The sequence below is a fragment of the Magnolia sinica genome, chromosome 6 (genome assembly GCF_029962835.1).
Source record: "Magnolia sinica isolate HGM2019 chromosome 6, MsV1, whole genome shotgun sequence".
Lineage (NCBI taxonomy): Eukaryota > Viridiplantae > Streptophyta > Magnoliopsida > Magnoliales > Magnoliaceae > Magnolia > Magnolia sinica.
In genome coordinates, this window is record NC_080578.1 from 103213326 (window position 1) to 103225340 (window position 12015).

At 38.0% G+C, this 12015-nt stretch overlaps 2 protein-coding genes across 8 annotated transcripts in view; both read left to right on the forward strand.

Moving 5' to 3' along the window:
• The window catches only part of LOC131249353 (probable disease resistance protein At4g27220), a 98602-nt gene that overhangs the window by 37708 nt on the left and 48879 nt on the right, over nucleotides 1–12015 (forward strand). For 3 of the 6 annotated variants that reach the window (XM_058250059.1, XM_058250060.1, XM_058250056.1), the window contains one exon: nucleotides 10915–11617. The exons of 2 other annotated variants lie outside the window; for them this stretch is intronic. The gene's annotated coding sequence lies outside the window, so the exon portion shown is untranslated. Of the gene's footprint in view, nucleotides 1–10914; nucleotides 11623–12015 lie in introns of those variants that run through there. One more of the 6 variants, XR_009172799.1, reaches the window with a different exon arrangement.
• On the forward strand, nucleotides 4808–6190 carry LOC131249357 (nucleolin 1-like). 2 transcript variants are annotated; one of them, XM_058250075.1, is made up of 4 exons: nucleotides 4808–5359; nucleotides 5449–5540; nucleotides 5665–5782; nucleotides 6003–6190. In XM_058250075.1, the coding sequence occupies exons 1-4, from the start codon at nucleotides 5216–5218 to the stop codon at nucleotides 6066–6068; spliced, it is 420 nt and encodes a 139-aa protein (XP_058106058.1). In that variant the 5' UTR covers nucleotides 4808–5215; the 3' UTR covers nucleotides 6069–6190. The 2 variants fall into 2 exon arrangements, with proteins under 2 accessions (XP_058106058.1, XP_058106057.1); XM_058250074.1 differs by lacking the exon at nucleotides 6003–6190 and having other exon boundaries at nucleotides 5665–5967.

Genomic DNA, 12015 nt, shown 5'->3' on the forward strand with positions numbered 1-12015 from the left:
AATCCATATCGTTCATCCATTTTTCGAGATCATTTTAGAGAATTATCCAAAAAATAAATCATATCCAAAGATTAAATGGACCACGCTACAAATAAGGGAAACGGATTGGCTACTCCCCTTAGCACCCACCAATGGCTGGTGGTCGGTGCTCTGTGGGCCCCACCATGATGTATGTGTTTCATCCATGCCGTCCATCTATTTTTAAAGATCATCTTACGGCATGAGACCAAAAATGAGATATATCCCAATCTGAAATGGACCATATTATAGGAAACATTGTTTAATGAGCGTCAACCATTAAAAACATTTCGGGGGCCATAAAAGTTTTGGATCCAAATGATTTTTGTTTTTCCCCTTCATCTAGGCCTATATGACCTAATAAACAGATTGGATGTCAAATAAACAGTACAGTGGGCCTTTGGAGGATTTTAATGATGGATATCCAATCACTATTGTTTTCATGTAGTGTGGTCCACATGAGATTTATATACCTCTCATTTTTAGAATAAATTTCTAAAATGATATTTTAAAATGGATGAATGTAATGGATGAAATACATACATTATGGTGGGGCCCACAGAGCACCGACCACCAGCCAAGGGGCTGGTGCTGGGGAGACTAGGGACGCAATTTCCTGCCAAAGCCTTTCGCATCAAGTTCCAGCGCAAGGATGTTGGGTGGGGCCCACCGTGATGTTTTTTATCAATCCACCCCGTCCATACGTTTTTATAGCTCATTGTAGGATGTCTGATAAAAAATGAGTTAGATCCACAACTCAATTGAGTCACACAAGAGGGAAAGTAGGGAAAAGAAATTTGTATCGTTGAAACCTTCCTGGGCTCCATTCTGATGTCTATGGGCCATCCAAACCGTTTATAAGGTCACTCTCAATAGGATAAAGTGAAAGAACTGAAAAAAATATCCCGATACAGAACTTTCACGTCCATAAGAATATTTCAGCGGTGCTCACCGAATCCCCATTGTTTCCTCTATTGTGGCTCACTTGAGCTTTGAATCCACCTAATTTTTGGTCACGTGTCCTAAAATGATCTACTAAAACGGATGAACGGAGTGTATTTCTCCAAAATATCTCGGTGGGCCCCACCCAGCATTCTTGCGCAGGAAGTTCCTGCGAAAGCCTTTCGCAGGAAATCCGCGTCCGGAGAGTTGCTATTGAAGTGACGTCAGCAAACTCCGTAGGCCCCACCATGATGTACGTTTTGTATCCACACCTTCCATCCATTTGGAGAGATAATTTTAAGGCAATATCCAAAGAACGAGTTGAATCCAAAGATTGTGTGGTCCACCCAAGATTTAAATCCAAAGCTCTAGTGGACCGGCCCACGTACGTCCAACCAATAATGTTTTATGATTTTGTGGTCCAAAAAAGATTTATTTCAATCTAGTTTTTGGTGATCTTATACGAAATTATGTCGTAAAATGGATGGACGAAGTGGATGAAGAAAATATATCATGGTGCAGCCCATAGAGCGATGCCAGGTCTAAACGTCAACTCACTGTTTTGAATCCAAGCTTTGCATTGTGAGTCTTGTATTTTACGTAAAATAGTGGTGACTCGTACATAACAATAATGGATGAGATAAAGAGTTATCCAGACCATCCAAATAATCAGTCTAGGTGCAAATAGTAAATATTTATAATTTTATTACATAAAAATATCTTAACCATGCAGAAAATGGTCCCATGAATGTACGACCATTAATAGAGATTGTGTTATAAATTATGATAAACTCACAATATATGGATTTGAAAATTTTATCTTATTTTCAACAGGAAACCATCCCACGCCCGCTCCTCTTTTCCCTCTTTTCATCTTTTCCCTCTCCTTCATCTTCCATCGAGAAATCCTCCCAGGGCCGTTGGAGCGTCATCTTCCATCGAGCATCATCTTCAAATAGGTGAGTTTTTCTTTCTCCACACCACTTTCTATTGTGTTTAGATCTCCACTTTCTGTTGAATTAATGCCTGTCCACCATTGAAACAATCGGGGCCTGTGGATGTCTCTCTCTGTTGTCTTGTGGCTTTGGAAATGTGGTTTTGGATGGGTATATGATGAGTGATAGCTAGCTACACATGCACATGCAGACGGTAGATGAGTGGCCCCCACCATTTAAGATGGACGCAACCCTGCAAGGACGAACTCCGTCCAGATAGGAGCTCTCGTTCTCTCTCTCAATCTCTCTCTCTCAATCGATTGATAGCGGTGGTTCTCTCAATCTCTCTCTCAATCGATTGATAGTGGTGGTTCTCTCTCAATCTCTCACTCCCAATGCCATGATTGGAAACCCCCTGTTTTTTTGGGTGTTGGGTTTGTGTAATTGTTATGGGAATTGATATTTTCAGCCCCTTGGTTTTGATAGATAACCCCCTTTTTGAACTCATTATCATTGTAATGTTGCAATGCACTTTGTTTTGTCAGATGTGGGTTTATGTGTACTTGGTTTTGGAAAAAAAACTCATGTTTGGGTACCTCTGGATCATGTGTTTGGGTGATGGGTTTTGTTGGTTTTGTCAGAGATCTTTGTATTTGTGGAATTCTGAGCTTTTTCATTTTCTGACATTTCACTTTCACATGTGTGCTTGTAAAATGCATTTTCTGTGGTATGTTGTGCTTTTGGTTTTGTGGTTATTTTTTCTCCTCTTGAATTTTATGGTTTTTGTCAGATGGGGTTTTTTTGGGTCTCTGAGTTTTTATAGGTATTTGTGAGGAAAATGATATTTGCATCCTTTCTTTATAGTCTGGAACTTTCTGTCAGGAAATGGCAGAAAAATGGGCCTAGCTATCAAAAGAAGGGATTGCAATTAAGGTATTGTATTATGGTTTTGTGGCTTCTTTTAGATGGGTTTATTTTTATTTTTTCTTCACATGTAGATTGCTCCTGTCCAAAGTAGCTTGGAGAAGAAAAAGAATGACCTGGGCCTGTTTGGACATGACAATCCAAAATGTGGACATGGAAAACCCCTCTAGAATACTTAGATAATGGAGAACTACAGATCCACAGTAGATATATGTTGTTTGCTTCCAAGGTGCAGTTTTCCATGGAAATGTTAAGAGGTCAGCAGTTAAACACTATGAGCTGTATCTCATAACCTTGGAAATCGGCATCTAACATTTTTTTTTTTTTTTTGGGAGAAATAGATATCCACATTTTTTAAGTAAAACTTTAGAATTAGAAATCGAATTTTGTAGTTACTTCATTACAGAAACAGTGGTAAACTCCATGTTGAAGGAAATTGAATTCATTTCTTCTAAATCCAAAACCGCCATGCACATCATTTTAAGTTCCTAGCTGCAAATGATTGTGCAAATGCTAAACATGTACATTGTTCAGGATATGCTGCATACGCAAATTGTACATCACATATACCATATCAACATCCCTTCCTAAATGGATAGATATGACAATGGAAATGCATGTAATCAGTACACCATGCATATGACGTGCTCCATGCATTAAAAAATCACTTGGAATATGGTATCCAGATACAACACAGATACACCATGGTTGTCAATAGATATGATGTATGGATTTTACCTCCAGGTACAGGGCATAATTGGTTATCAATGGGCTGTGAATGGGCCCAGCATTTAAAGGTAAGTGAAACTTTTTGCATCCTACTCAAAGATCTTGGATTTCCATCAAAGCACCTTTCTTAGAATTCAGATCTGCTATATGATGCTTGATTGAAAGAAATGGAATTTTCTTGTTTGGCCCAGCACTGTACTGCTGGGGCTCAACTTTGGGTAGGCCTTAACACTTTATCAGGTTGGCCCCACTATTTTTGGATTAAAATTTTTGAAAATCTATTCTCATGCATTCATATCTACAGGCCAAGATACTAATCCTGACATGCATAATTTGATTTATACATATCAACAAGGGTGTTGATATAAATTCAAAGGGAAATGTGTGGTTAATATTATCTTCTTAGTGCAAATTTTCAGTTATGCTCCCTTCATAGTTCAGCGATTTGGATGGATTGGATTGCCAGGCAACTACCCTGTGTATGTTCAGAGAGTCACCACCATTTTTTTAGATGGCACAAAACTAACATTGGAGTTAGCCCTTTGATCAGATAACCATAACCATCTATTCAATGGCAATGGTTATAAAATAGGTGTTGTTGTTTAGAATCTTAGAATCCTTCCATCAATATGAAATTTTCATAGTGGCCCATAACAAGTGGGGCGAATCTATACCTTAAAAAAAATAAAAAATAATAAAAATAAAATAAAAATCCTGGATGATTTATAGGCCCAGAAGAATATCAATTGCAGCTTGATTGGCCAACAAGGCACAAGATTTGTGTTGGTATAGCAAGAGGTCTAGCTTATCTCCATGAAGAATGGAAACTAAAAATTGTTCATAGAGACATCAAAGCCACCAATGTACTGCTCGATCGGGATCTTATACCAAAGATATCTGACTTTGGTCTTACAAGGCTTTGTATGAAAGAGTAGTCCTCTTGTAGTCAAAAGAACACCCAAAATGTACTTTCCTGTTGAAAGAACATGCCTTTGTATTAATATATATCTAATTTTCTTATAGGCATTCAAGGGAAAACTTCAACACAGGCCTCTAGATCTCCTTCAATTACTCTGTTCAAATGGTACAAGGATAGCTCAGGAGCATTGGACGTTGGAGGATCGAAATCTCCTTCGATGCAAGTAATGCAAGTAAATCTCCTTCGAAATCTCTCTTTCCAAAAAAGAAAAGAAAAGGAAAAAAAAAGTTCTATTTTGGTTCTTTTTTTTGTTTAAGAGTGTTCAACAACCAAGAGTCATTGAAACTGTCATCTCAAATGGATAGTTAGAACAACTTTGAGAGAGAAGGAAGAAAGAACAGTGGTCCAATTTCAATTTGTAAAGTTGCACTAAACTGGGATCATCTGCTGACATTGAGTTTGGAGAATGCTCAAATCCAAGTGGTGGCCCACCATTTCAATGGTCTTGATCATTGTAGGCATGTGCTGCATGCACGAATGTGGTAGAGAAAAGTAAAGAACATCGATTTACCGTTGTTAATCTTGAGACTAATTACATGGGCAAAATTGTCCAATACTGCTGGTGTTATATGTTTTAGATGTTTTCCCCCTTGCTTTTTGTGCTAGTATCTTTGATGGTATTTGCAAGTTTGCTGCAATACAAGGCTACATCCTCTTCATTATACTAATTACTTCAGAATGGTATCTCATGTATTTGCAAAGATGGCATCATAATGATGAAGTGTTGCACATGCACTGTTTCTCTTTCCTCATGCAAATTGTTTATGTTGCCCTGCAAGATGGTGATGTCAAAATGGCAGATGCCACAACAGCAAAGACCGAAAAGAAGGCGGTAATTTTCTTGACTATGGGGCTATGAATATGATACATTTTTCAGCTCTATATTACAGAACCTGACAACCATGTACTAAATTGATACAGCCTAAAACATCTGCAACTCCTAGTGCCCAGACTTCTAGATCAAAAACCCTATTTGTTGGCAACCTATCCTATTCAGTCGAAAGAGCTGATGTGTAAGTATCATTTAATTCCAGAGAACTACTCTTGTGACGAGATTTTAATCTTTCAATGTGTATGGGAAATGAGATGGCTACATCTGATAAAATGAGGTAATCTGCTTCCTTTGTTCACCTACAGAGAGGAATTCTTCAAAGGTGCTGGTGAAGTTGTTGACGCCCGATTTGCATCAAATGAAGAGGGTGTCTTCAAGGGATTCGGCCATGTTGAGTTTGCCACTGAGGCAGCAGCTCACAAGGTAAGGGCCATGTGTGCTGAAATTGATATGGTTTTCTTGGTGCATGTATATGCAGATGCCTGGTTTTTTTTTTTGTTCTTCCTTCACATGGGTGAGGTTCCTTCTACTCGATAGTTTCTTTCATGTATCATATAGCTTAGGCCAGATGTGTGAACCTTCCAATCAATCCATCCATACAATCTTTGGTATGAATGTAATCACCTTGGCTTCCCTTTCACAGATTCATTTTGCCAAACATATCAATGTATTCGAGAGTTCGTCAAGCTTTCAGATACAAAATAGGTGAACAATCGATGTCTATAGTCATGGTTCATGGGAAACTTGAACCCTTTATTTTCTTTTCTTTAATAACTTTCATGTTCTTTCCATATTGTTTGTAAATTGCAATGATATTGTAAATGTTGTTCATTGGTGGATCAGAGCATTGAGAATGCTTGGAAGGTGAGGAAAAATTCATATTTGAATTTGAATTTCCAGTAGCAACAGCAAGATAAAGAAAGAAATATGTACGGCTAGATTTTAGTATATTGCGTTATCATTTTTCTCTCTTTTTTTTTTTGGCATATATTGCAGATATCCATAATCACAAGTGGCTGGGACCTGGAATAATTTCTATAGTTGGTGCAGCAGTATTTGTAGTAAGCTGCGTAGCGGCCCTTGTTTCAATCCACATCCATATCTCACATAAATGTAAGCTTAAGAGATTGGAGATTATCCACCGCACTTCACATCGTCTTCCGATCAGTACACCAATTAGAGGTAGCATTTTCCCCTCATAACTCGTATCTTCTGAATAAGAAACTAGTTTCTCTTTGAATAGGCTTTACTCAATAGATTCTGCTTTCCTTCATCCATGAAAGGAATCATGATGCGAAGGGCGTTGCACTCATTGCAGAAGATCATACCTACATCTAATTCATCATGTTTCAGTACATGGCTGTCAGGAAATATGTCTAAAAGTTTTGAAACAATTCTTGGAGCATCAGTATATAGAAGAGGAATGGTTCAATCAACAAGTATTGAACAATTCTTATTCCCCTTCTATGCAAAATAAATGAATGGTGTGGTCTTAGTTTATTCCAACACTTAGGTAATGTTTGCATGTTGTCGTCTACAGTTATCTTGGGGCATGGAAATGATATCTTGTTTTGTGTTTATTTGGATGTCATGGATATAGGTATTGATGCCCACAATTTTTTGCTTGGAAAAGTGATCCCTCTTCAATTTGGTTATGTTGGTGTTGTGAATCGTAGTCAAGAGGTAATCCCTTTACGAAACAGTGGATGTTGAAATTAGCTGGTGTGTAGACTTGAATATGATGTTAGAATCGACAAAAACAACACCGTTTTAGTCAGTTGTAATGGTAATGTGTCAATGTTAACATGTTTTTCTTCTTTCTCCAGCATATATGCATTTTTCATTTCACCGTAGATAACTAAGAAGTCGAGAGCTGCATAGAATTGATTTCAACATCTAAAGATCTTTTCAAACGGTATTGTGCTCTCCCAGTGAATGCTATGAAGTTAAGAAATGCTCTTACCTGAACCTCTAATGGGTAGGATGAATTCTAATCTTTTATTTTGTTAATTGGTTTCAGTTGATTAAACTATTCACTTTCCATGGATTTGAGCTGGTTATTTGAAATATATGGAGGGTTGACTAAACTAGTCTTTTCTTGGATTGAATCTGGTTGTCTGTAATATATGTAGGCATGGCTCGAAAGAAGGTTGAACAAGAGCAGATACTAAGTAGCCAATACAAAGCAAGGCATAGCCAACAGTTGAAGTTCCGGATAATTTCTTTTGTATGCTTTCTAGTTTAGGAGGAGAAGTGTTTAGTTAGGAGGGTTAAAAAGTGAATTTTTGTTGGAGTGGGCCACTGGTCATTTCCTCTTTTATTGAATTGAATTGTTACCAAATTTGTGAATAGGATTCTTATCAAACAATAGTGTGAATTATTTTTTGAATGACTATCAAGTGCAAGATGAAAATAATAATAATAATAATAATAATTTACCTATCAGGTGCAAGACAAATAATAATAATAATAATAATAATTTACAGATATTTTAGCGACGGACCAAATCCGTTGCTAATTTCTGAACTAAACGACGGATTCGAGGTCCGTCGCTAATATGACCTTATCCGTCGCAAATTAAACGACGAATTTTATTCGTCGAAACAAAAAACGACCCAGTAAACAGCGACGGATGAAGTCCGTCGTTTATTTGGTTTTACGACGGATTTGGTCCGTCGCAAATCAGCGATTTTGGCATAGTGCGTTGCAGTGTGTAATGCAATGGGGGCTGATCAGTCTATTAATGTCAGAGCTCTTATGCCTGATGAAGCGTGGAATTTGTTCTGTGAAAGATGCGGGGATGTAGTACTGTCATCGGAGATTCGACCGGTAGCTGAAGAGGTTGCAAAAGAGTGCAGCGGATTACCACTTGCGATTAAGACAGTGGGAAGGGCCATGCATGGCAAGGATAAGAAGGAGTTTTGGGAGAATGCATTGAGGGCATTGAAAAGATCATCATCTGAGGTTCCAAGTATGGAGTGTCAAGTGTTTCTTCCTTTGAAACTTAGCTATGATTACTTAGAAAATGAAGAGATAAAATCTTGTTTCCTGTATTGCTCATTGTTTCCGGAAGATTTGGAAATACCAATCGATGAGCTAGTAAGATGTTGGGCCGGGGAGGAAGGATTTATAGAAAATGTGAATAACTTGGAAGAAGCATCAAACAAGGGACACGACATCCTTGAAAGAATCAAGGATGCATGCCTCTTGGAGAAAGGGTCTTACGAAAATAAATATGTTAGGATGCATGATTTGCTCCGTGACTTGGCTATATGGATCACTTCACCATTGTAGTCCATTGAAGGCTCAAAATTCCTTGTGAAAGCTGGGGAGGGACTAATGCAGCCACCTGAAGAAAAAATGTGGAGGGGTTGTAAGGATTTCATTGATGCGCAACAAGATAAAAGATCTCAAAATTACGCCTGATTGTCCTAACTTGGTCTCCTTGTTCCTCAATGAAAATGATCAATTACTTGCCATTCACAGTAATTTCTTCGAGCTCATGCCAAAACTACAGATCCTTGATCTAAGTGGTACTGGCATTGAATCCCTTCCGATGTCATTATTGCTATTGGTGAATCTACGTGTGCTCATTCTAAGATTCTGTAATGATCTAGTGGAGGTGCTGCCATTGGGAAAGCTGAAGGAACTCCAAATTCGTGATCTCTCACATGCTTGCCGCATCAAAAACTTCCCTCAAGGCATTGAAAGCTTGGTTAAACTCAAGAGGTTGGATATATCATGGACTTCATTCACTGCAATTCCCTACACTATGATATTCGGGCTACCTAGTCTGGAGGAACTAAGAACAATGGAGATGAAAGGACACGTGGACGGAGCTACATTCAGTGAGGCTGTGAACATGAAACGCCTGAGATCTTTAAGTATCAGTCTGTCCAATCTTAATGGCTTCATCGCACATGATATGTTCCATCAATGGTTTTCGGGCTTGACAAGTTTCCTTGTACGGTTAACAGATTACTTTACCCTACTATTTCTAATAAGCAGATAAGCATTTGTGAATGTGACAAATTCCCCTGCGGGATTGAGGGGTTGATAAAATATGCATCCTCTTTAGACTTGTTTAGAAGCAAAGATTTAACAAGTCTTTCTAAGTTCCAAGGCTATTTAAAGAGCTTAAGAGATCTTGTAGTCAAGGAATGCGGTGGAGTGGAATGCTTTATAGACTGGAGAGAGGTTGGAGATGATGCATTCCAATGTTTACAGTCGTTGTCTCTCGTTAGCTTGCCAAACTTGGATAAGTTATTCGATGGTGGAGCGCCTCCTCTGCTGAACACATGCCTGCAAAACCTCAGAAGAATATTCGTTTATGAATGTGAAAAAGTTAAGGAGTCTCCTCTTCTAGTATGGTAGAGCAACTACATCAGTTAGAGGAGCTTAACATAAGGAATTATGTCCTAATGAAAGAGATTATAGAAGGAGACAAGCTGCCCCATAATTCATTCCCAAAATTACGCATCCTAGAATTGTATCACTTACCAGAATTAGAAAGCATTTGTAGCCAGCGATTTATGTTTATATCTTGGGAAGAGATCCATGTACGTTGGTGTCGTATGTTGAAAAAGCTACCTCTCTTCAGCTTAAGCATCCATGAAATAAAAGGAAAAATGGAAGGCGAGAGAGAATGGTGGGAAGGATTAGAGTGGGAAGACGAGAAGGCCAAGTCCCTCTACACCAGAATTTGCCAGGGTCCCTCCCTCTTTCCTTCATGTACAAAAAAGGTTATGTAGATTTCTTTCATTATCTCATGTTTTACTTTACAATTATTATTATTATTTTTTAAAATTTTAAAAGCTCTCGATACTTTCACGGGAAATTGATAATTGAATTCCATCCTTATAATGGAAACGGATCGGCTACTCCCCCTGCCACTAGCACGGTGGCTGGTGGTCGGTGCTTTGTGGGCCCTTTCATGATGTATGTGTTTCATCCATTCTGTTCATACATTTTAACAGATCATTTTAGTGCTCATCATAAAATATTAGAGGGATATAAATCTCAGGTGGACCACACCATAGGAAAAAATAACGATTGGATATCCACCATTAAAATCCTCCTACGGCACACTGTACTGTTTATTTGACATCCAATCTGTTTATTAGGTCATAAAGGCGCAGATGAAGGGGAAAAAAAAAATATCAGATTGATCCAAAACTTTATGGCCCCCAAAAGGTTTTTAATGGTCTATGCTTATTCAACACTGTTTCCTGTAATGTGGTCCACTTGAGATTTTGATATACCTAATTTTTTGTCCTATACCATAAAATGATCTTAAAAACTAGATGGACGGCATGGATGAAACACATACATCATCGTAGGTCCCACAAAGCACCGACCAGCAGCCATTGGCTGGTGGCTGGGGAAGTAGCCAATCCGTTCAATAGCGTGATATTTTCAAAATCTTAGAATACTTTAATTTTTTTTCAGTTGTATCTTAAAATTTATTATTATAAAGACATTTCTTTTGGGCTCATACATTTAAAAGTTTGAAATTATTTATTATTTATTATACAATTTTTTTTATTTACTTGCAGAGAGATTTGCTGGATAATATTGCGAGGAGAACATGAAGCTCCAAAGTCTCCCAAGATATTCCCATGTCGAGAAATTGTTCTGTTATTACTGTATGTATTATTGCCTTTACTATCGTGGACGTGGATTGCGTGGTGTCGCAATCTCAGTGGTTTGATGACATGGCAAAGTTCTGTGGTAGTTACCATGATATATGTATTATATCCACAGTGTCCATTCAATTTTTGAGATCCTTTTAGGGAATGAACCAAAACATCAGACAGATCCAAAGATTAAGTGAGACCACACCAATTTCTTAGGGCCAAAGAAGTTTTCTATCAAGCTGATATCTGATATCTGTATTTTCCATTTATCCAAGTCTGTGTGACTTTATGAGAAGTTTTGGATGGAAAATTAATATCATGATGGACCCTAGGAAGATTTCAATGGTAGATATCATTGTCCTACTGCTTCTGTGGTGTGGTTCACTTGGGCTTTGGATCTACCTCATTTTCATGCTCATTCCCTAAAATGATCTCTAGAAATAAATAGACGGTGTGGATGTAATACATACATTATTTTGGGTCCACAGAACATTGCCACGTGACACGCCAAGGAGTTAACGCTATCGGTATCCGGCAATGGTAACCTCCGAACGTATAGAAGCATTTCTAGGAGCTCACTACGTCTTCTATATTTATTTTGAAGTTATTGTTATATTAATTACTGCTTTGGAAGACTTTGTCACTCTGTTTTATTTTATTGGTGAGAATGGTTTTTGTTTCTTTGTACTTTTACCGGAAAATAAGCACTTTTATGGCTATTACATTGTCCGTAACTATTTCTTTCCTTCTATAACCACACTCTCCTTTATTTGCAGGCTGCGTAAACATGAATGAAAGAAAAACACAAATATAAGCTTGATCCAAAACTTGTGCATACCCCCCAAGAAGCTTTCAACGCTGGGCGTTCAATTCCCACTTATTCCTATGGTGTGGTTTAGTTGATCTTTTGATATTCTCAATTTTGGGGCCATGCCATAAAATGAGCTTGAAAAATGAATGGATAGCATAAATAAAACACATACATCACCATGGCCCAACAGACTTCACTCAAAACTTTCC